Raw genomic sequence first — 27248 nt, 5'->3', positions numbered from 1 at the left:
AATCAGCGGTTGCAGTACAAGATTTGTTTCGCCGTAAGTACCCAGATAAACCGGCTCCTAACAAAACATCAGGTTAGTCGCAAAATTTAGAGAGACCGGTTCTGTTAATATCGAGGAACACAAAAGATCTGTGTCGGTGTTGAATACACATACAGTCGCTGAAATCAAAGACCGATTACTCGCCTCGCCAAATAAATCGATCAAACGTTTGTCTGCTGAAATTAATTTATCTAAATCGACTGTTCATCGGGCGACCAAACGATTAAAATTACGACCTTGTCGCATTCAAACGGTTCATCGACTTCTTGAGCCCGACAAAGAAAAACGGCTACAATATTGTCAACGGTCCCGTCGATTTCTGCGCGAGGGAATTAACGTTATGGATTCGTTATTTTTCACCGATGAAGCACGGTTTCATTAGGACGGCTACGTAAACAGCCAAAACAGTAGAATTTGGAGCGCTGAAAATCCCCACGTTTATCACAAAAAACAATTAAACCCGCTGAAGTCGGGCGTGTGGTGCGCGATATCGCGAAAGAAAATAATCGTTCCTATTTTTTTCGAATACATCATTAATGCAGAACGATATCAGGATATTTTATTTCGGTTCATAGCAATCTTGGAAGAGGAAGACAGACACTGCCGGCTACAACATGACGGTGCGACATCGCACTACGCAGGTTCAACTTCTGATTTCGTCGAGGAATTCTTTGGTAATCGTGTTATCGGTCGAGGCTTGTGGCCACCGAGATCTCCAGATTTGACTGCGGCGGATTTTTTTCTACGGGATTACCTCAAAGAAAAAGCCTACAGCAACAAACCACGAACACTTGAACGATTGAAAGTCAATATTGAACAAGTTGTATTAAATATCCGGCCACAAACTTTGAAAAAAGTTGCAAGAAACGCTGTAAAAAGAATTGAAGCTTGTATTCAAAAAGATGGCGGCCACTTCCAACATTTACTCTAAATGTAAGGTGATGGATGGTAATAATAAAAAATTACATTTACATTTGCAGATGGCTTTTTATTATTTCAATACTTTCCAATAAAACGTTGGGTTGCGTTTTATATGGGACATCCTGTATAATTTAATAGGCGTATAAGGAAGTCACGTAATGTCTACATCAGGCTTTTATAGAAATTTTTTCCGACAGTACAGTACCAATTTAAATCGACTACTCATCATTTATTGTTTAAAATTTCACGAAAAAGTAAATGTAAGTAGTCGTAAACGAAGCGATTGTCCGTCAGGGTTAATGTCACAGTACACAAAATATGCGTAATTTATTTTACGTTCTCCAGAAAAGTTATGAAAACATTTTTTCCATACATTGTTTTTTCAATCGGGTTGTTAAGAAGGTTAAAAAAAAATATTTGAGATTGAAGGGCTATTAATTTAAAAAAAAAAAGATTAAAGATTAATTTAAAAATGTCGAATACTCATATAAAAAAATACGAGTTGATAAATTTCTCGACAATACAGTGAAGTGTTATTAAATTAATATGCATCATATTCAACATATTTTATCTGATATTTAAAATATAAGTACCGAATAAAGCTATTAATATATTTTTTTTTTTTAATAGAAAAGCGTAAATTTCCACCACGTGGAAGACATGACATTTATTTTGACAATTAAAAAATCTGATGTAGACACCACATCACTTCCTTGTACGCCTGTTAAATTACATATACACATTTTTAAAAGTACATAAAATTTTATTTCAATAATAACTTGTGATTGTAAAAAAAAAATCAGGTTAATAATTAATAAATCAATATCTTTAAATTTAAAAAAAAGTTTAAAAAAGGAAATGAAGTCGAATTCGAACCGATGTGCCCTTGTAAGATCCAAATGTTTCATTAATTAAACTTTTATTTGGCTATAATTCTGGAACCAAAGAAAATAAGTACCACTTAAGATATATCATTGAAAAGCTCTCAATGAGAACTTATTACTGCAGTTAAGAAAAAAATCCAAATATTTTGGATTTTGGGCTGTTTTTGGACACTTTTGGCCCAGTCGATTGCATTCAAAAGGGGAAGTACATAACTATATATTACAACAGTCCTAAATCCAAAATTTCAACATCCTACGGCTAATCGTTTTTGAGTTATACGAGATACATACATACAGACATCACGCTGAAATTGATCAAATTGGATTCAGGGATGTTCAAAATGGATATTTCCGATAAAATCTGAAGACCGAAATTTTTCGCGATCAAAATACTTCCTTTACTTCGTACAAGGAAGTAAAAAACAAAAAAATAAAAAACAAGAAAAGGAATATATTTGTTTTAGGTGAGAGGAGAGAATTTATGCACATTTTTGGGCTAGTTATGAATGTAAAGCTGTACTCAACATGCGTCACAGTAATCCTTTTACCAAACTTAAAAATCACAAAATATCAACCACAACCTCCTTAAAATATCACCAAATCGCGTTAATACCCAATAAACAGAAAGTATCGGGTCAAATTTTACATTTTTTTTGGATAAATTTGATATTGAGATATAAAACGATTTAAGGAGCGATACACACAAACAAAATACTTTACCAAAATTCTGTATGGAAGTTTTGAGGTAAACTAATAAAACTGTAATAAAGTCAATCCAATAAAATCAAATATTAAGACAAATTTCACCGGGTCAGATGGATTGTGACGTGAGTGTAAAAGGAATTTAAATATTTATAACGAACGACTATGTAAATGATTTAAAATCCCAAAGTGTACCTTTGGAATTTTAATATTGTATTTTTAATACGGTAGATATGCACAAGTAAAATTCTTTACTCGCCACAGCATTAGATATTTATTGGAAAAAACTGCACGTTAAAATTTTCATCCCATCGCATACCTGAAGGAAATAATTTATAAAATAAAAACCGATACATGTAGCTAAATTTTCGATATAAAAATACACTAAAATTAACGTTTTTATTTTATCATATATTCTAAACCCGTGACATTTTCATAACATTTCGTAAATTCAATCGTCTTGCTGATATAATTCTTATTTTTATTTCCTTGCTGATTTTATTTCTTCAGCTAATTATTTTACGAAGTACGGCCGGTAAAAAACATCAACAACTGATTACGAAGAACCAAATGGGTCCTTCAACAACGAAGAACCATTTTGGTTCAAACAAACGGGAGAATCACAATTCAACTTTAAAATCACGACTTAAAAGAGAACTGCCATGATTTTAAACATCGATTGTTAGCGATTTAATTTATGCGACTAATATTTATGTATTACTAAATGGCAAATGTTCACTCTAAATTAACGTGGAGTGAATTTAAGTTTCGTATCGTTTGTCTTACGTAGAACTTTTCTTTTCCCTGTTCACCCTTCGGGAATTACCGATCAGATATTACTTCAGAGGATCAATGAGAATGATACGTATGAGTGTAAATGAAGTTGTAGTCTTGTACAATCTCAGTTCGACCGTTCCTGAGATGTGTGGTTAATTGAAAAACCCAACCACCAAAGAACACCGGTATCCACGATCTGGTATTCAAATCCGTGTAAAAACAACTGACTTTACTAGGACTTGAACGCTGGAACTCTCGACTTCCAAATCGGCTGATTTGGGAAGACGCGTTCACTACTAGATCACCCCGTTGGGTTGTCTTACGTAGAACTAAAGGTTTAAAAACTCACTGAATTTGACCGATTTACCGAAGAGATTTGAGTCGCATGGATCGGTCGTAGAAAACCTTTATTCTAATCCGATAATGTGCACCGACTCATCTGATTAGAGTCCTCTAAAACTGTCAGCAAAGATCATCAACGGGGAAGAGATAAAACTGGGAAAAAGGACAAGAAAAAGGGAACCCTAAACATTTTATTACAGACAACCGCACTGTGGCTCCCGAGTTTTCCCGCCAAAACCGGTTACTTACAGTCACATACAGCTTGAATCTGACCAACCGGCTTAGGCTTCCGAGCCAGACCGCCGATGTTCAATCAATTCAACATTTTTAAGAACCGCTTCAAAGTTTAACCTGCTGGGCCGACTAAAGCAATTTTTTTTCAGGATCACCAATATTCAAAGGGCCTATTGTAACCCATCATCCAGTACGATACATATAAAAAATCACATTGCCACTAACAGATGAAAAAAAAGGAAAGAATCCTTTATTTTATCACTCATATATCTAAGTTATATTTTTCCTGGCACGGATCCCATTAATTAGTAGAAAATGAAGCGATTTACTGACTATGCGTGCCGGTCAATTAAACGATTTTAAAATTCTTAAACCGAAATTTACGAGAAAAGGTAGTAGTTATTTAATCCTACTCTACTAACCGCCATTTATGTGTGCGTGCGTCCCCCTTAGCTTACCGCCGGAATGTACCGATCAGTAACGGAAAATCCCGATTCGTTACCACATGTCTCGTGGTGATCAATTAATTTTGAACACCTAATAATAGCATTCTGAGACGCTGACCGCCAGCGCAAACCGTCCGGTGGGCCTAGCTGCGGAGGCGTGCTTTAGGCACGCCCTGTAGCTAATATAAAGTGTGAAATAAATTCATTATTTAGTAATGCATATTTTATCTATTAACCGTCTCACTATTTGAGAGCTGTAAATCAATACTGGAACAAATGCATGTATATGGGAATATCATGTATATAACACAATTTGAAACCGTGTTGCTTGTCCACATTGTTACATAAGTATAAACCGTACATATATTTAAACAAACTGTTCGTACATACTTTCGATGTCACGTCAAAATTACGGCTACCTAATACATTGTTAAAGCGTATAATTGTTCTTCATTAGTAATTCTGGTTGGAAATAACATTCTGTATGTAAAATATATAGTATATCAAATATCGAAGTACATTTATAACAACAAAATCTAAATACAGAACTAGTCATGTCTACCTATCGGATTTCTGCTATTAATTCTAAATTATTAAAATTCAGATCGAAATATAACGTAACGTACACATTTAAAAAAAATAAAAAGATTATAAAGTGGAAAACAAAACATGTAATATGAACGGTTATAATACTTTTTACTTTCCCGTCTAGAGAGCACTATAGTTGTAGAAGGAAAAGTACTGTAAGTCGGTCTAACTTGGGCATATGCGGTTTTCACCGGATCTTGACGTTTTGACACATCTAAGAAACCCAAAAAACCAAAAGACAGGATGGAAATATTCCGGATTTTTGTATGTACGTGTGTGTCCGGTTTCACACCCTGAATCACCTGATATTTCCAGAACTACTGGACCGATTTTCACCAAACTTGTTCAGATTACTTCTGTATATCGGACATTAATGCCATTAGATTTTCAACTTAAAAGGTCACGGAGATAAGGCTGTAGAGTAAGGTCACCTTCAGTATCTCAAGATTACATCTAATTAAGGTCATATTTTTCTTAGACACATTTGATTACAATTAAATAATAATAAGTCTTCTGTCCAAAGGCAGGTTTTCACATGGCCGCCCTCCATTCTACTTGATTCTGTGTCATCCCGTTTCATTTTACACTCCTTCCCTTTTTTATAATATCTATCAGCTTCATTCGTTCCGACCATTTGCTTTCCTCCCCGTTACAAATCGCTCCAACGCCGTCACCAACACGCAGTCACATCTCAGCCAATGTCCCAACCAGCTGCATTTTCTTAATTTTTATTACTTCGATAATCGCCCTCTCTTCTCCCACTCTACGAAGCACCTCCTCATTCCGAACTCTCTCCATCCAACTTATCTTTTCCATCCTCCTCCAAACCCACATTTCAAAGGCCTCCAATCTTCTCTCCTCTTCCTTCCTAATAATCCATGTCTCTGCCCCATAAAGAACCACATTCCACACAAATCATTTTACAAGTTTTTTCCTTAGTCGCGGATATAAGGTGAGTGCCACATAGCACTCACCTTATTTTGCTGAATGCTTCTTTTGCCCTAGCAATTCGTACTTTAACTTCTTAATCGCACTTCATATCTTCCTAAATTTATAATTTAAAAAAAAGACAATATTTGCAAATCACATCCTTACCCTCAAAAAAATGCTGCTGTAGTAGTCATCTGATATATTTTGACGTCACAGGTTAGCGGTAAAATTAAATAAATGACAACATTTTAAGTCTAAAAAAAGTAACTCTGTTTGGCCCGGTCTCGAACTCGATCTCCCGGTTGACTCTGTATCTGTTGCGTTAAGCCTCGCGGCTACATAGGTCTGCCGATCGTACAAACAGGATTTATTCTATGTAAATTGTGAAATTACATTAGTTCAGTTAGTGCCGACCGTTGCCGCTAGTACCGCCACATCCGCGCGAATTAAATACGGTATGCGCGCCCGTTTTAGTTAGAATCACTGAATTAAATAAACGACAAAATATTACATTTAAATAAAATGATAAATATTTTTAATTAATTTGTATGTGTATATGTGTGCAAACCGTGCATCAGAAATAACCCACATTTGTAGGACCTCGAAAGGACCCGTGTGACGGAAAATTTCTTCATTTGGTTGTCAGCTTTTTTCTATATTTTTCATGAAAACTTATTTCTTCAATCAAAAAATTATAAAATTTCATTTAAAGAATTATTTAAAAAATTAAAACCTATAACAGAGTAAATCATGAAAAAAACATACAACTATAAACACGTAATCTGTTAGTAAAAATTAATAATTTTTATAAATTATACAGACAAATTACAGGAATAAGATTTGACGAAAACTTTTTTGCTCAGTTTTTGATATGTTCAACAAAACGTTACATCAATTAATGATCGATCAAGAAACAAACGGAGCGATTATGAAAATAGACATCGGTAAATCAAAAGATGAAAATGAAAACAGAGCAAACTAACGTTTCTTCAATCCAAGAAATATTCGATGAAATAGCGGTGGCCGAGTGGTTTAAACTGCAGAAAAATATCAATTTAGTAAAAGTATTATAATTTATTATAAAAGGTAATATTAAAATAATACGCGAAGGTGTTATGATTTTAAAACATTATATTTTACTACTAAACAACTTTATTTGCTAATAATTAACGTTATCTTACATTTACTGCTTTTATAAAATGCATTTATATTGACTTTAAAGTTTAAAGTAATTAAAATAGATTTATTTTTATTACTCCAACAATAATTATTCATAAATGTAATGTAATATACTCGTATACCAAATTATTCTGATTTTTACTGCACTGTGTTGCCATTAATCCTTTTTTACTTCCTGACATCACAGCTTTAGAGCTACTCTGCAAGGAAAGTATGGTAATCAGTCAAAAAGATAGGGTGTGGGTATTTCATTTCTTAACGTTTTATCACCCACGGACCCCAAAAAACAAAAAAAAATTGGAGGATAAAGTTCACGCCAAAACACATGTGTGTGTTGGCGTGTATGAAACTTGATAACGTTTAATTGGATAAACCGATTTTGATAAAAGCTTGTACAGAAAATAGTGTATATGAAGCAATTTGTTGGTAAAATTTTGGAGTCAATTTTTTGAAGTGAAAAACTTCTTTAGAACGTTAGAATTTTTTGTACATACGAATTACATGGGAACATGGGAAAAAAATCACTGACTCGTAATCAAAATCTGTAACGTAACGCAAGACACTAATCATATACATATATATATGAAAAAGGCATAGAGCGAGAATATATATACGCATATAAGAGTGTATCAGATGACCGTCCTCCCTACTCGCCAGACCTGCATACTTGCGATTTTTTTTTGTCGCAGACCTTAAAGCCATTTAAAACGAAGCTATCCAGGACTGCTTCGCTAAGTGGAAGCACCGCTAGAAAAAGTGTGTGAATAAGGGAGAGGAATACTTTGAAGGGGACAAGAACCAATAATCTGTAAAATTAATAATAAAGATTAAAAAACCAAAGTTCGGTTATTTTCTGAACAGGTCTCATACTTAAAATATTAAAACATTTTTTCCCATAATCTGTAGTAAGCTAATAAGATATTTTGATTTGCATGACATTTCTCCCGCCACCACCCCATTCTATCACCCTGAAGCATACGATCGAATGCCTGTGCCACAAACGGCTACTGAACCTCGAACCAGTGTTCTAACTAGCTCCTAGAACTAACCTAATTGCGTGAGCGAACTAAGCATGGTGCCAAACACCACTTGCTTCGTGTCCCACCGCTCACTTGTCGTGTATTAAAAAATGGGTAGACGCACCCCGTCGACTACTAAAATATATGATATTCGATAAATTAAATTCATCTCGTGAAGACAGCAATTCGCTGCCACGCCTAGTTCGCTGAATGCCAGCAAGTACCTGTCCATAAATACTAAAGCGCTTGAAGCTTTAATTGGCTGATGGCCAGCCATAACTCTCGGGCAGCTTCCCACAGCAGGAAGGTAGGAGTCTTTCCCTTAAACAAACTACTGATGCCGGTTGAACAAAGCAACGGCATCAAGGAACACCCACACGATCCGACCATGCGGCTAACGCCACACTGACTCGCCGCTTATGAGTGGCCAATTTTGCCCTTGACCTCTAAGTTCCAGGGTGGCCTAAGTTCTGACCGCCCAAGAGCTGGGCAGTCGAACATCATATGTTCGTCGACTGGATCTCCCTGCAGACGCAAAGCTCATCGGCCGCCATGTGGAACCGAAACATATATTGGTTCAAGTTCGCGTGGTTGGAAAGCACCTGGGCATCCGTTGACCTTAAAAAAGAAGGAGAGGCTACCCATCCCCCCAAGTCCTGTATAAATCTATACAAGGACCTTCCCTTAGGCGTGGTGTGCCATTCTTCGTGCCATGCATCCATAGTGAGGCTGTAAAGCCTCCTCCGCAGGCGGAAATTGGGCAACTGAACGAAATTTAGAACCGGTGCATTGTGATCACCGTTCCGCTCCGGTACAGGCCCGCCTCGAAACCGCATCCCAAATACCTAGGCCTGGGGAGTCCGCCAGAAATACCTAGGGACTCCGCGGTAACCAGACGCAAAATAGGCATGAGCCTAAACTCTTCTACAACGCGCTAAATTTACTATAGGTCAACTAAATCGTATGAAGTAATAAGAGATGAAATATATACACAGACGATAAAGCATTCTAGTAGTTACAAATGAAAACAACCAATACTTCTTGAATAAGTCTTGCATTAAATTAGGAGACATATGCGTTCTATTTTATTATAAAAAAATTCCAGTACCGAAATAGTACTAGTATCAGTCATATGGAAACAAAAGACAACCACGGTATACGCAGCGCAGCTCTATATTTAACCAAATCATAAACGTATTAAATCAAAACTAATGTCTCAAGAACAAAATTAAATTTTTATACAAAAAAATGATTTTTGCACAAATAATTTAATAAAAATTAATATTTATAATAAATAAATTTTAAATAATATTACCGGCACTGGTATTTCTCCATGACGATATCCGAAGCGATCGCAATCCCATAAGCGGCATTGCATTAACACCGCCTCCCATTAAATCACCAGCACCACCTCCACCGCTACCTGGACCCAACAGTTCGCAACAAGATTCACACCACTCAGGATATGATGCATGGAACGGCTCGAAACCATCTGAGAAAAAAATGTATGTATAAATAAATTAATAAATAAATAAAATCAAAATTGCAAAGTAATCTGTCCAAGATTAGATTTCAACCTAAAATATCTCTTTAATACTATTATAATAGACAATACATTCTTCTTTTTATTAATGATGTACCTCAAAATCTTAAATCATTCATTGTTCCCTCTTCACAGATGACATAACTATATCTATATCTAGCGGCAGCACGCGTATAAGCACTGTGAAACTGCAGCACCCTTATTTCCAATTGATATTATCGATAAGAAATAATATAATGAGTCCTTTTTTATTTAATTCTTTCTTTATACTTGTACAATATATAATCCTTAAGCTTAATGTCTATAACCATCCCCCAGTTTACGAAAAACATGCAAAAATCTATGTATGGAACTGTGCGCTTCACAGTTCCAGCGTAGTGGTGTTTGGCTGTTGTGCGCATACTCATATAGGAAGATGCACGCGAGGTAGAGAGAACTGTCGCGTGCATCCCTGAAGTGCCGACCCTGAAGTGCTGGTGGAAGGTAGTTTTTTTTTTTTACTCCGCGTGTGTACGGAACGTTCCTTGTTCGTTCCCTTTTCTAGTTTAGTCGATGGAAGGAATATGAAAGCGGTTTACTTGCATTTCAATAGTGTTCAGAAGATGGCGGAAAATAAGGATAAAGGGAAGGTATTTGTTTTGTCATGTATTTGTTTCTGTGTACATAGAAATTTAAATTAAGCACCGTTGGACTACAGTGTTTTTAAACGGACATTTTATTAAGTTATTATGTAATAATACTAAAAGATATTATCTGTATTGACATTTTATTATTTATTCAGTTAAACCGAATACGGAGTTTAAGCGCATACCATATTCTTGAATGTGATAAAGTATAGAATTAGATTATTATCCTTCTTCCAGCTATTCTATTTGATCAATTTTTTCGGTTCTTTTATTTTACAGAAAACTTTAACCGTGGCTTTGAAAAGGACCCAGAAAAAAATTTCTGGAGCAGGATCCCCGCTAATCTTGCTACGAGTCGCCACTGTCTATACCAGAAGATAATTATTTAAAAATGATTCAATGTTAGTAATTTAAAAAAAAAATTGAATGGGTAGATTGGAACAATCTAACTTGCAATATGGCTAAACCAATGCAATGTGGTTCTCACCTAGGTGTGACACTGCTAATAAAATAATAATTATTTATAACTGGAAACATTTATTAAAAAAAATGCATGTCCAAACAAAGATCAGACACTATAATACGGTCATTAAGCCCAAAGTCTTATATGCTTGTGAAACACTGGTAATGAACAGGAAAGGGAAACTACAGGACCTTCAAAAACAGCAACGGAAAATCTATGGTCCGAAAATGACAGAGGAAGTTTCAGACTAAGATCAAGCAAAGAAACCAGAAAACTTTCTAATGTAGAAAAGGACATGAGGAAGAGATTTTACGAACACATAAAGAGACTTCCCAACACGCCTGATCAGAAGAATCCTAGAATTAACAGAATCAATCAAGAACATTCCATGGAACACAGAAGTCCAAAAAGACCTACAGAAACTTGGAATCACACCGAACTACATAAATGACAGAAAACTCTACAAACATAAAACATACAAGTGGGTGGTGAAAAAAAAAAGCAAGAAAAGAAGACGGCTGGTACAAAGTGGACAGAAGAAAGAAAGCTGGTGCAAAAATGAAATTTTGCTGGGCAACCAAGAAGGAAGAAGAAAACGGAAGAAAAATAAGCTCACACTAAGTGAAATTGCCTTCGTGTAGTCCTGGCAGTGCTCAGACACGTCAAATAATAATAATAATAATAACAGTGTTTTTGTTGCTTTTAAAGTGAAATTGCTGAGTGATAATTTTACTTTAAAATGCATTAATAAAACGATATCTTTAATTATCATTATTAAATATTTATTATCCTACCCTACTAAACGGCATTTGTATGTGTGTATGCATCCTGCTTAGCTTAGCACCGGAATGTACCGATCAGTAGCGGAAAATCCCGATTCGTTAGTACATGTCTCGTGGTGGTCAGGTGTATACTTGTTATATTATTATATATCGATATATAAGAGCAGTTCGGAAAGTAACCTCCGTTTGCTCACTGCACGGGAAGGAGTGGGGGTAGCACTACCGATTTTGTACACACGTGCGAGGGAGGGCAGTCTGAATCCAGCCGTGGCAGTAGCAAGGTAGTGCGATCGCTCGTTGATTTTCTGTGGCTTGTTAAAATGTGCTCTGCAATAAAAAACCCCGCGAATTGTGAAGTGCGCGCTGTTATAAGATTTCTCACGGCAAAACAATCTTCAGCGGCAAATATTCATCGGAAACTTTCCGCTGTGTATGGATCAAAGATTATGATCGAAGGAGTTGTACCCGATTGGGTTCATTAAAAAATTAACGAAGAAAGGAATGACCGTCCATCTGTGGTCAATCGTGAACTGGTTCAAAAGATCGATGCCAAAGTGGTGAAAATCAACATTTTACCATCTCATTTTAACATCTCGGAGCTTTCCAATGAATTCCTGAAAATTTCCAAGGCTGTTTTGTTCGAGGTGGTGACGGAAAATTTAGGCTACCGTAAATAAGAAACAGGCGGGAGATTTTTTCAGTCGGAATTTCTAAGTTAGGGACAAGGTAAGAAAAAAAGCTTAAATTTAAATGGTAATTATGTTTAAAGTAGAGGAAAAATGTAGTTTTAAGATGTATATAATAAAATGTATTTACCTACAACTGTGTTTTATTTACAACCAAACGGAGGTTAGTTTCCGAACGGCACTCGTATGGATATGCGAAATATATATATATTTTTTTTATTTATGTGACTGTTTTTCTTCGTAAAATCGATTATTTATGTTAATACACAGGTTTCATTTCCTCCTTTTTTATTTGTAAAAATAAAACTAATTCTCTTTCTTCTGTTACTCTTAATAAATTTTAACTCTTTCTTATACCGTTTATAAATTCTCACTTTGTTCTTACTCTTATTAAACGAATTTGTCTAATGCTCTATTGTTAGTCAGTCTAGTAATAATTATAAAATAAATTAATAAATTTTACTACCGTAATTCATTAATTCAATATCGTAGCAATCTTACAACACGACTATTTTCGATACAAATAAATCGATACTGAAAATACTATCGATTATCCAATTAGTATCGTATATATGATTTTTTTTTTTTGGCCTTGTAGTTACAATTAAACATACATATAGGCAAAAAAACGTGGGTCAAAAATGGTAAACAATAATAGAAATTAGAAGAATTTTGGCTCATATATCCTCCTTAGCGATTTATTGATTTAATAACTTCTCTTTTGTTATTGTGTCAAGAAAGGTTAGTTCGTATTACGAAATTTGTTTCGTAAATTGAATAAAATATATAAATAAATTGATAAATTTAATTTATATTTGAGCTTCCAGCTCACGTATTGAGTCAATTTACATGCGGATATTATGGATCTTGCTGAAAGTGTAAAATCGATCTAAATGCCAAAATCGATCTAAACCAAATTTAATTGTGAAATTTACTGATATTTTTTCGCCTTTCTTTGATCTATTTTCATCATTCAAAAAAAAAAAAAAAAAAAAAAAAAAAAAAAAAAAAAAAAAACATTTTTATACAAGAGGTAATCAATTTTGGATACATAATAACAGCATTCCGAGGACGCCGCCCGCCAGAGCAACCCATCCGGAGGGGCTAGCTGCGCAGGCGTGCCGTAGGCGCGCCCTGCAGTTAGTACTTACATATATTCTCATTAGTATTATATCACCTTTTGAGGCTACCTCAAAAACAAGTTTTCAAGATACAAATTAGGCTGTCAGTTCACCGATTGGTGTCCATAATTAGAAAATTAATAATGTTAAGATAATAAATATATTTATGAATTTACAATTTTTACCAATAACATTCACCTTTTATCGAACCAGACAAAAAAAAAAACTGTTTTTATGTAATTCAGTAAAATAGTTTGGCAAATAAGAATAAGCCTTACTGTACTTTTATTACGATTTTTAATTAATAATCGATCCACTAAAAGAGTTTTCATCAATTTATACAAAATAAAATTAATGGATTTTCTTTTTTGAAAAAATATTACTTTATTCAATGAATTTTTTAAATGATACCAATTATAAAATTAAAAAAATAAAATACAATGAATTCTCTGCATCCTATTTAATATGAAGTTCAGGCGATCATTTGAAAAAGTTACCGCATATATTTTTAACAGCTATCAGTTCCATCGTATTTCTGTTTGCAGGCAAGTATACCATTTTTAGGGGAAACTTTTTTAAAATTATGTTCAAAGGGATGGAACCCACCCTTTCGCTACGCCAACCCCAACTCAAAAATTTTAAATGGCAACCGTTAACATTTAATTACATTAATTAAAAACCCGAAAAAAATAATAAATTTTCGTAAAAAGAAAATAAATCCTCCCATCTTTTTGCTCGGACGGTACGAAAAACCATTTGGGGTAGTACACTTTTTTTTAAATTTCAGTCCAAAAAAAGAACTATACAATTCCGCGATATAACTTCTTAAACCGTTTGAAATTATCATGATTTGTGAATTAAAATTGTGAAAATTATTTTTTAAATTATCAACACAATATTTCTCCTTAAGTTTTCAAGGGTTGTATACTTATTTTCTTAAATGAGACGATACAGCATGTGACACCTCATTTGAATGCCCTTTGAATGACAACTAATTTGGTACAAATAAAATAAAAATTGGTTCACTGGTATTAAAGTTTTGATTAAAAATGTTTTGTTTTTTTTTTTTTGATGTTAGGATTTTTTTAGGTTATGTTGGGATGCAATGTGTTAGTGACCCAAAGCATTAGGTCTAAATGGTCCGTTCTTCTTAAAAAAATGTGGGTTATAGGCTTCTCCAGCATTATAAAAACGTTCCGATAAACACAGCATTATAACATCAGTAAAACATGCGAAAAACTAATAATAAGTAACAAAATTTTTGCTGGTAAAATGTTGAAAAATTGATTACCTTGCTAACAGGTTATAATTTTCTTTGTTATAGGTTATAATTTGGCAAATTTTTGCAAATTGTTTTCTTTCATATTGTAATTAGCGGCAAAAAGTATTTATTGTTTATTTCATCATCATATTTTATTTAAATTTTTGTGTTCTTTAGTTAGAATTGGCATTTGATTTGTGTAATTGTTGTACCGTTTTACCTTTCATTTTTTGTCTTTAGTAAATTTGTCTCGATAAAATTGCTTACAATCTGGAAGAATTTAACTAATTTTTACATCCGGAGAACAAAATAAATGTGCTAGAAGAACTCCCAAAGCGTTTAATGAACGGCATCCAAATAAAAATGTTTCACACTCTTACACTGTAAAACTTGTAAAAAAATTCCAAGAAACGGGATCTGTAATGTATAAGAAACGTGCAGGGTAAAAGGTTTTAGACGGATTAACTACGGTTGAAATCTTTGGAAATGTAATAGCAAATCCTGACAGCTCTATTCAGATAAATAAATCAGATGTTTCACAAATGTGATGCAGACATCACGTGACTTCTTTGTATGCCTATTAAATTACACATACGCATTTTTAAAAGTACATAAAATTTTATTTTACTAACAAACCCTAATTTTATACACTTTTTTTTTAATTGCTATTATTGAATTATTATTTATCGTAAAAGATTTTTTACAATCAGAGGCTAAAAATTATTAATAAATCAATATAATTAAATTAGAAAAAAGTTTTAAAAACAGGAGATTAAGTCAGATTCGATTCGATCTGCCTTCCCCTTGTAAGATCCAAATATTTCATTAATTAAAATTTCATTTGGCTATAACTCTGGAACCAATGATAAGTACCGCTTATGACATATCGTTGAAAAGCCCTCAATGAGGGCTTATTACTGCATTTAAAAAAAAGTACAAAATCCAAGATTTTTTTTGGATTTTGGGCTTTTTTGGACATTTTTGGTCCAGTTGATTGCAATCAAAAGAAAAGATGCACAACTAGATGTTACAAAGTTCTAAATCTAAAATGTCAACATCCTATGACTAATCGATTATGAGTTATACGAGATGCGTACGTACAGACGTCACGCCGAAACTAGTAAAAATGGATTCAGGGATGAATGGGTATTTCTGTTGAAATCTGAACACACAATACTTCCTTTACTTAGTACAAGGAATTAAAAAAAAGAATCATTATACTACATATTATTAAAATATAAAAATAATATTACTTAATGAAAGAATAGTGTAGCAAAGTATGCAATAATTCGAAGATAATGTATTAATAAAACTGGTATAGATATAAAAATTTTAAAGAAGTCAATTGATAGATATTCGAGTATGTATTTACGTATATGAGATATGAATGTGCAAGTCTGTTTAATCAGTTCAAAGTCAACAATAATGAGAAAGGTTTTTTTAAAAAGAAAACCTTTAATTTAATACTAAAATAAAGCGACGAGTAGATTTTTTTCTTCAGTCATTTGACTGGTTTGATGCAGTTCTCCAAGATTCCCTATCTAGTGCTAGTCGTTTCATTTCGGTATACCCCCTACATCCTACATCCGTAACAATTTGTTTTATATACTCCAAACGTTGCCTGCCTGCACAATTTTTTCCTTCTACCTGTCCCTTTAATATTAAAGCGACTATAACAGGACGCCTTAATATGTGGCTATAAGTATATCTCTTCTTTTAACTATATTTTTCCAAATGCTTCTTTCTTCATCGAATTGCCGCAACATATTTTTTGATTATTGGTTAAATTATTATAAATAAAATAAATTATTTTTTTATAATCCGAATAATTAATCTAAATAATATGAATGAATATATCTGCTTTCATACAAATAAATATTTTTTCTTTGTTTCCTTTTTTGTTATTAATGATTTTTTACTTCCTTATACGAAGTAAAGGAAGTATTGTGATCGCGAAATATTTTGGTCTTCAGATTTCAACAGAAATATCGATTTTGATCATCCCTGAATCCATTTTGACTAGTTTCCCGTGTGAGATCTGTACGTACGTATCTCGCATAACTCGAAAACGATTAGCCGTAGGATGTTGAAAATTTTGGATTTAGAACTGTTGTAACATTTAGCTGTGTACCTCCCGTTTGGATTGCAATCGACTGGACCAAACGTGTCCAAAAAAATCCCAAAATCAAAAAAATTTGGATTTTGGACTTTTTCTTAATTGTAGTTATAAGTCTTTATTGAGAGCTTTTCAACGATGAGCTTTTTTTTCAACGAGAGCGTTTTTACGATGTATCGTAAATTTTACTTATTTTCATTAGTTCCAGAGTTAATTTTACACATACACATACACAGCGTGTCCCACAAAGAAGTATACACTCTAGATTTAATATCTCTCGCTCATTCCCCAATTGATTTATTGAAATTTTACACACCTTTTAATTAATGATCGTTTCGACGAGGTGGTCGAAAATTTTTTCGAAAAAAGAGCTAGGACCGACCGTTTTCGAGATATTTGCAATTTTCGTCCGAAAATTCGGATCCGGTTAAAAAGTACTAAATTTTTCCAAAACTTCGATATATATTTTGCGTATATATCGATGGATGTATAATAATATAACAAACATACATCTGACCACCACGAGACAGTACTAACGTATCGGGATTTTCCGCTAGTGATCGGTACATTCCGGTGCTAAGCTAAGCAGGATGCATACACACATACAAATGCCGTTTAGTAGGATGGGATGAATTTTGTTAATAAAACTCTGTTTTTTTAATGTGAATCTATCTTGTTTTAAATTACTTTTTTTTTTACCTTAAATATTTTTTCAACACTATTTTTTGGTTAATAATTATTGATACTAAGAACTTCAATAGGAGAAATGAGCCATACATATATAGACGAAAATGAATTTTTTTTACAATTACCAAAAACATCTTACGTGATTCGTTAATTGTATCCAGGATTGTATGTATATAGCTTATATAAATATAATTCATTATTTGTTCCCTTCCCTCAAATTAAATCATATACATCGATATTTCATAAATTAAAACATGTTTATTATATTTATGAATGTACTATCTTGTTTTAACAGAAAAAAAATTTGTATAAAAATAATATTCAGTTCTATCAAACCAGACAACAAAACTACTGAACTGTTTTTATAGAATAACTGAACACAATACTTGGTTTTACGACAAAGAGCCTCATTATGCATGCTTCCGTTATCATTTTTAATTAATTATCCACCTATCAAGAAATGTTTCATCAATTTATTTAAAATAAAATAAATTTGCAATCTTTATTAAAAAAAAAGAAAAAAAAGAAAGAATTGTTTATTAAAAAATATAATATCGACTTCTTATCTAAACCAGACAGCGGAACGTTTTTCCCATGCAATTCGATATAATACTTCTGCTTACCAGAAAGACCATTATTATGTTTTTGTTATCGTTTTTAATTAATCGCCGAGCAATTTAAAATATTTCTCATTAATTTATTTAAAATGAAATTAATAATTTTTTTTAATATTAATTTTTTTTTAGAAATAAACTTTGAATTTCCTGCGTTACGTGCATATAGATAGGTATGTGTTATTCAAATAATTTTAGTTTTACACCCTTTGAGTTATGATCTATTTTGCAGTTATCTCCCTACTATGTATAAAGACAACATATTTTTGGTTTGTTCCGAGATAACCCCAAAAACTATTCGAACAATAATTACGAAATTTTAACTGTACCTTTCTTATGACTTCCTGAATGTTTTTATCACATCATACCTTACTGCTATATAAATCATAAAATATACATACATTTTTTTTATGTAAATAAATAACCTACAGCTTCTTTTACTAAATTTATTGTTGTCCATGTTAATATCGACTTCTTAAGATAGTTATTAAGTTATTTACTAATTTTAATGTCATTCTCTATAAAATATCAATTTATATTATTATTGTAATATTAGCTGGAGGGCGTGCATACGGCACGCGTCCGTAACTAGGCTCTCCGCCTTTTGACATTAACAGTCAAAACTGCCGAGTATATTACCAAGGAAGAAGGTATACCTTGGTTCTTCGTATGTTTAACTGATGTTATAATGCTGTGTTTACGTTTTTTTCAATGCTGGAGAAATATTTTAACAAGAACAGACGATTTCAGACCTGATACTGTGAGTTAGTAACACTATATCTCAACATTTTTCATCATAAATTCCATACCAGTAAACCGACATTTATTTTATTTGTACCAAATTACTTGTCATTCAAAGGGCCTTCCGATGACATGTCACAAGCTACATCGTCTCATTTAAAAAAAAAAAAAGTTTTCAACCCTTGAAAATTTGAAAAAATATTAAGGGCGAAATTTTGTGTTGGTAATGTAAAAAATAATTTTCATTCTTAATCCGCAAATTAAGATGATTTCAAACGGTTTAAGAAGTAATCGCGTAATTTCATAGTTATTTTTGCTGCACTGAGATTTAAAAAAAGTACTACCGCAAATGGTTTTTCGCACCTACCGAGCGAAGGGGTGGTCGAATTTTAATTTTCTTTTTACTAAAATTCATTTTTTCGGATTGTCAATTAATGTAATTAAATGTTACCATTGTCATTTAAGATTTTGTAGTTGGGGTAGGTGTAGCGGAGAGGGTGGGTCCCACCCCTTTGAAAATAGTTTTAAAAAGGTTCCCCCTGACTGGTGTATAGGCCTGAAAATAAAAATTCGATGGGATTGATAGCTGTTGAATAATAAATGTGGTAAGTGATCATCCGGGAATATGTAAGTTAGAAAGTTACTATGTTACATTTCAGACTGTTGTTATATGTATCCCACCGGCTTGGTCTAGTGGTGAACGCGTCTTCCCAAATCATCTGATTTTGAAGTCGAGAGTTCCAGCGTTCAAGTCCTAGTAAAGTCTGTTATTTTTACACGGATTTGATTACTAGATCGTGAATACCGGTATTCTTTGTTGGCTGGGTTTCAATTTAACCACACATCTCAGGAACGGTCGAACTGAGAATGTACAAGATTACACTCGTACATATCATCCCCTGAAGTATTATCTGAAAGGTAATTACCGGAAGCTAAACAGGAAAAAGAAAGAAAGACTGTTGTACGTGTCGCTCGATTATCTATCGAGATCCAGTTTTCGGAGCGGATACAAACACAATGCAGAGATTATGGGCGGCAGCGAAAAGACGGAATCTCAAGGAGTGTAACACGTCGTGATCTAAGCTAGACTCCCCTATTTATGCAAATTTATTTGGCGCCAACGAACATCGACTGGGGTTCGTTCGATCAAATTTTGCAGCATATCGCCTGCCTTGCTTTGGTCTCCACAACAGTGAATATGAGTAATATTTTTTTTTTAATATTACTAATTTACGAATGTGTCCTCTTTCCAAATAATACCCGATTGTTCTTCCCCTTGAAAATCCACTTATCTTGGAATTTTAGGGAAAAGTTTTTGAGTTGATGAGACTCTGGTACAATACGTTTATTTATAAAAATAAATCCATTTATAAAACACATTTTTTATTCATTTATTTTTCAATAAATAAACAGTATTTATCGATAAATTCATTTTGGATTTTTAAAAAATTATAATGATAAATTTAATTCTTGAAAAATGTTTTCAACCGATTACAATTTTTTACCGTAGGAGTTTCAGTATTTAGGTAATGCTCGTGACACATTGTGTGAAGTTATTCGCTCTCAGGCAGTCGTCTGGTCGTTGTTGTGTGCAAGGCCGTGAGGTTTTTCATTGATGAAACACCGAATCAATGAGCCACCGACGCTACTATCTAGTGCGCATGTTCTGTTTGTGTCGAGATCTCCCCCCTCTTCCAACCTTTTGTATTATGTACTCTATCGTTGTTCGTTTATCTCTCTCTTATTTTTATCTCTTTCTCTGTTCGTTCCGTCTCTCTTTCAACAGCTACCTTTTTATCATTTCTGTGACCCTCAGCGGCCTCACCCTTACGCTCTTGTACTCACCCGCCAACGCCCACACATTGAACCGTGTACACGCGCGCACGCACCCCCCTCACACACACATACACACAACATTTTCGCCCATACTGTATCCCTCACGCACACACATATTGCGTTGTGTAATAGCTAAGCCACCGAGTAAGCGCTTTAAACATGGGGCCACCGCTATTGTGCCGTATAGTTCGGTATACCGCATCAGTTATTGTACGCTTTGATCTTTAAATACTTAATTAATGCCTCAAGCGTTAATAGCAGCGTCGAATTCAATTATATTATTATTAATATTACTGTAAATGATAATGTTAAATACGTGCTCTCTGTTTTACGTCACTTACAGCTGTTAATAAAATATTCTATTACAATTAATAAGTCAATTTAAGTTTAATTATTATTTTCAATCTAAAAGCGGGGCTTTTAAAAAGACACACACACACACACACACACAATTAAAAAATTATATATATATATATATATATATATATATAATTTTTTTTTACTAAGAATTTTGATTTTACCGACTTTTCGAAGAAAAGTACGGTATTACTTTCGGTCGCATGGTGTGAGTTGGTGGTGAGAGGGGGGTGAAAATGAATCTTCTTTACGTTTTAAGGTATAAGGAGTATGAAAATACCATCCATTTAAGTGGGGTTTCCTTATAAATTTATATATATGAGAGAGAAAAACAGGACAGGTTTTAATTTAAATTAAAAAATAAGACAGAGGGTGGCGTTACTTTCTCGGCTTTGCCCTAAACACATTTTTATTTCAATAGCGCTGTAGGGTTTTTAAATATTTAATTTGCAATATTTTTAATACAATTACGAAAAAAATTAGCAATAAGAAATTAGGGTCCTTGATCAAATAATGTTTTTACTATTAAAATTATACATATATTAAAAACGTATATTAAAACGTAAAGAAGATATATTTTCACCCCCCCCCAACTCCCATCATGCGATCGAAATTAATACCGTACTTTTCTTTGAAAAGTCGGTAAAATCAAAATTCTTAGTAAAAACCTTTGATGATGGGTCCTAGACTGAATGATGATGTTTTCAATCATAAAAATTATATCCTATTTAGAGTTTAGTTGCTAAAAATAAACCAAAATAACTTATTTGATCCTATTAATAACCTATTTGACGCCTGACCCTCTTGCTCGACTGACTTCACGTAACATTTTTAGTATCAGCCTAACTGGAAAAATAGATAGATGGAGAAATTATACAGAAATTTTAAATTCTTAAGTAGGTTCCTATTGGTATTCTCTATTTTTAAGAAGTCAAGATATTCTCGTGTCGTTTATATTAATACTAAACCTTGTCTCAAGAAACGGGGAAGCTGATACAAATCTGAATTCTACATTATATGTCGGTAGTTTACGCTGAGTGATTCTGTAACACCCACGTGTAAGTACAATTATGGTTTAATGCGTATAATAATGTACTGTAAGCTAACTGGAGCCGTGGCATACCAATGATAAGCAATTAAACATTTTGTTGAGTCGTAAATGATTTTTAATAACGATAACATCATTTGTATTGCTTCAGGTCATTATTCGGTTCCGTGAAAGAAAGTATTTCATTCTGTTTTATCGTATTACTCCATACGGTACGATACAGTTTCATAGTTCATTTTTATAAACCCACCGAGTTGGTCTAGTGGTGAACGCGTCTTTCCAAATCAGCTGATTTGGAAGTCGAGAGTTCCAGCGTTCAAGTCCTAGTAAAGTCAGTTATTTTTAAACGGATTTGAACACTAGATCGTGGATACCGGTGTTCTTTGGTGGTTGGTTTTCAATTAACCACACATCTCAGGAACGGTCGAACTGTGACCGATTCATACATATCATCCTCTGAAGTATTATCTGAAAGGTAATTACTGGAGGCTAAACAGGAAAAGAAAGTTCATTTTTATAACAATTTTATTCAGTATGATTTTCATTATTTAACACTGTGTTTTTGAACCGATCGGGTTTTAACAATGAATGAATTTGTCGTGAAACATAAACTGGAAAAATCCTTAACTAGCTCCGAAAAAAGTAATCGGCAACGTATATATATAAAATTAAAACAAGATAACTCTGAAACTACTGTTAGAGATGTTACTCGGAAAGCAAGCAGTGCAACAGGCGTTAGGGAAAGAACAATTTTTAATATAAGAAGGAAACACAAAATTGGTGGTAAATATGTTAGCTTAGGAAGATTGGAAAGCGTGAGAAAACGGTTGAAACGTTGAACTATTTTACTAAAACGCTCTCAGAAAAAAAGTTCATTCAGCTTCCTAATTTGAATAAAATATTAAATGTACTAAATACCAATGCTGAACTGTCGAATTTATATAAAAAAATATATTAATAATATTTAAATATATTAAAAATGTTATACTTGGTGTTTTAAAAACAATTATTTTTGTTTCACGTCCAGCAAAATAACTTTTTATTGAATGATCGCGAAGATATCTCATATCGAAGGGGAATACGTATTTAACAGAGATTAAGCGATTTCGTGTAGACAATAAGACAATTTATTATCTACATGAAACTTAGCTTAATGCGGGATAGATACGGGAAAAGGTAAGGTTGGGCAAAAATAAAAAGCGCAAAAGACGCTTTTATGAAAGGTTTGTCAACCGGAGTAAAAACTCAGGCTGGAAAAGGCAAACGATTAATAGTAACGGACGTAGGAAGTGAAAATGGATTTTTGAACGGTCGTTTTTGAGTATTTAAATCCAGATCTTTCTAAGATGAAATGAATGGCGACAATTTTATGCACTGGTATAAAAAGATCGTCGGTCGAAATTGTTGCTGAAAGATCCGACATTGTAAAAGATAATGTCCACATACTATTGCCTGAAAACTGAAAAAATTCCAAACGCTTTGATCCGAAAATCGAAAACTAAGGTTTAAATCGAAGAGAATCTATTATTAACATTCCTTTATCAAAATTAACTAAACCTGGATATCCTATTACTCGTACATGGCCATCGATGTAGAATGTAAATTCTTCTTCAGATTTCTGTATCATCTATTCGTCTTAGGATTTCTTCGTTTCAAATTTGATCAATCTATTTAATCTTTATCATTTTCATGTAATATTAATTTTATATTGTCTTATGTTTTACTAACATATTGAAAAATGTTGGGTATCGTTTTTTGGGACAAAAAGGCCGTCATTTTGGTTGATTTCATGGAACGTGGATCAACAATTACAGCTGACGTGTACTGCGAAACGCTCACCAGACTGTGACGTCCGATAAAAAATCGACGATGCGGGAAACTGTCGTCCGACGTAATCGTCTTTCACGACAACGCGCGTTCTCACACAGCTGCCTTAACCAAGAACAAGATTCAAGATTTTCATTGGAAACTTTTTGACCACCTTCTATATAGTTCCGGCCTTACACCTGGCGACTATTTCCTATTTGAAATTGATTTGCATTAAAAAGTGCAAATGCAAATACTATTTGCATTTGAAAAAGTGGCTTGGTGGACAACGGTTTGAAAACGCCGAGGAACTCAAGACTGCCGTTGTCAACTGGTTCAATTCAGGCGGGGAACTTCTATGCAGAGGGGTTAAAGAAACAGGTGCAGCGTTACGAAAAGTGCTTAGGCGATTATGTAGAGAAGTGAAGTAGATATATAGTAAACTAAAACTGTAAGTAAAATACCTTTTCTCAGGAGTTAATTTTTTTTAATGTCATTCGGCCCGTACTTTAGGAATTTGCTTCGTATATTACATATTTGCAATTTTTTGCAAAAAATTGCAAAAAATATTATATAATATTATATATATATTTTATCGTATATTATATATAAATACACACACAACATCTAAAAAAATAGATAAGTTTAACACTTTTATATTTAAAAATTTTTACCAAAGTTATAGACCAAATTTTTTTTTGACTAGATTTTTTAAAATTATTATTTTTTATCAGAAGGTTTAATTAATTATTTTGTAAGTTACAAAGTAAATTTAATAAATTACGTACATAAACACGCACATACATTGTGGTCACTATTATGCACATGTAAATTTTTTCTGAAGGCTGCGCTATCCGGTTAAACCTACACGATGACTCACATAACACACTCCCCACCTGTATTTATCTTAATTTTATAACACGCATGCGTAATTTGTGTATTCCAAATAAATTAATCTTATATATTTCCCGGAAATAAATAAACAATAATGTAAATATTTTAATTATAAGTAAGAACAGCATACAACGAAATTTAAGAGAATTTATAATAAAATGTCGTTTGTCCAACTCATAAATGAGTGAACAATTCAATTTCTTGGTAAACTTTATTTTGTCATTAACTTTATGATTAATTCAATCGGATCTCCAATATATCATACATGTATGAGCCACACTTTCTTTTTCATTAATTTATCTCACTTTTCTTCCGTCCATCCACTGTTGTCTTTTCTATTTCTCTGGAAATTTAGATTAATCCACTAGATTTTTGATGACTGTTAGTCTAAAATTATTAATTAATTAACTTAATAATTAAATAGTTTTGTTATATTTTTATTACATTTTAAATTAAATTTTCTTATAAAAAATTAAATAAAATATTTTGATTTCTGCAGATTCTTGTACTACTAGTAATAAAAAAGAAAGGATAAAAATCATACATTCAATTTTAAAAGGTGAGGGTTGATTTTCTGAAGAAAAAAAACATTTTTTTGGATTATTTATATACGGATTAGAAACAAAAACTTGCATTAAGGTTTTCTGTAAAATGCATCTGAAGAAAACCAAAATATTTTTCGCGATATCCCCCAACCCCTTCACAAATTTTGAATAAAAAATAATAATATGATAAATACCCAATATATACAGATACTTGAGCAAAATTAAAAGAAAATCGGTTCGGTTAATCCTGAGATATAAAGCCAAGAGGAGTGTGAAACACATATGTACACACATACATATGTTTCTTTTTTTGTTTAGATGAACTAGTTGGACCCTAAACTGTAATTTAAAAAAAAAACTGATAACCCGTTATCGACATGAACTTTCCTGAGATTTCAAGAAATTTCCTGGAGAAGTTTTACACATTGTAACAAGACCGGTATAGCAGGCCTGAGTAACGGATTCCTACCAATTATTATGAAAGTAATAATATAATAATTGGAAGAATCCAAAAGGGACAAAAAGGAGAACCCTTTTTGTAAATAATAGGTCCGTTTTACAATCGTCTTTTGTTATACTGCCCGCTAACACGCAATGAACACCTGTTGTACGGTGAGAAGAGACCAGTTTTGGAATTCACTGGAACAAAAACCTCGGTCGACTGTTCTCACACTTCGACTTGATCCGACAGGTAAAGAGGCTAAGAGTATAAATAGCCCAGTAAGACCAGCTAAAAATCAGTTCGACGGAGTTCTGCGAGGCGTTACTGCATCGGCCCCGCAAAGGCAGTTCTGCGAACAGTTCAGCGAGTAGAGGCTGCTGCGAGTTGTGTTGAGTCGTGTGGGTTTGGCGGAATCTGCGAACCAGTCCAGTAGATTTACGACAACGGTCCAGAGAGGAGAGTCCTGAATCCAATTCGATATGAATATGGTGACGCCACGAGTAAATCCAAGTATACACGAAATACTACGGTTGAGTTACAATAAAACGATAAGTGTATAAGTGAAAGAAATAATGCAATAGACTTCATTCATAAACTGTTAGGGTAGACAACAAAAAGGGAATTACAAGTGAAGTTTATAAAGATTGTTAATATAAAACTAGTGGTTAAAAAAGGGTTAACACTAGGGTTTTTTTTGTTATTGGGTCTAGTTTTATATTTATCTACCTGGAATAAATTCCGAACGATTATCTTGTGTGTATGTAATCTGTATTTACTTATTTACTATTGATTGACATTACTATTCCTATTTGATGTGTAATATTTTGATTGCTATCTTTGTTGATTACGTTATGTATTTTTGTATGTTATTATGTCTTGCTTACTGTTTTGATTATGTTCTGTTTTATGTCATGTAATTATCGTTTACTACTATTATCCTGACTATTATTGTAGTTGTAATTACTGTATTAATATTTGTGATGATTTATTGTTTTATTATTGTCACATATTATTATCATTATTGTGTTATCACCATTGTTATTATTAATTTGCCTGGTTGTAATATTTTAATATTTTAAACCAATAAACTGTAATTATATATAAACATTCTAAATTGTCAATAACCTCTCAATATCCTGATTGAGCCGCGGGACCCGCGACAATAGACTAGCTGCAGGATGTGCCTACTGCACCCCTCGACAGCTAGACCCTGGCGGGCGGCGTCTCGAAATGGGATTATTAGGTGTCCAAAATTGTTTAATTCTTGTGTAAAATTATTTTTTTTTTGAAGAATGAAAACTGATATAACATAAGTTAAATTAGAAATTTAACTGTAGAAATTGATACTAACAAATCGGGATTTTCCGCTAGTGATCGGTACATTCCGGTGCCTACTTTTTGGTTATAGTTCATTATTTTATGAAGAAAAACAATCACATAAATAAATAAAAAATATGTAAAGAAAATTTTTAAAACACCACTCAAATTAAAGGCACTTAACGGTAAAAAATAATTTTAGAACGGTATCTCAGAATGGATTTGCAACAAGCTTTGATGGTGATGTGTAAGATTATGTGAAAGTCATAACTTCAAATTAAAAGTTGATGGTTTTGCCCATT

General features: G+C 33.1%; 1 protein-coding gene across 1 annotated transcript in view; it reads right to left on the bottom strand.

The window, feature by feature from the left end:
- Positions 1 to 27248, bottom strand: part of LOC142332894 (dual specificity protein phosphatase Mpk3-like) — a 144149-nt gene that overhangs the window by 50524 nt on the left and 66377 nt on the right. Inside the window, exon 2 of the mRNA XM_075379586.1 lies at positions 9377 to 9553. Coding sequence (XP_075235701.1) covers positions 9377 to 9553 — 177 coding nt within the window. The remainder of the gene's footprint in view (positions 1 to 9376; positions 9554 to 27248) is intronic.

Source organism: Lycorma delicatula, chromosome 12 (genome assembly GCF_047948215.1).
Source record: "Lycorma delicatula isolate Av1 chromosome 12, ASM4794821v1, whole genome shotgun sequence".
Classification (NCBI taxonomy): domain Eukaryota; kingdom Metazoa; phylum Arthropoda; class Insecta; order Hemiptera; family Fulgoridae; genus Lycorma; species Lycorma delicatula.
This window is presented reverse-complemented; position numbering and strand designations above follow the sequence as displayed.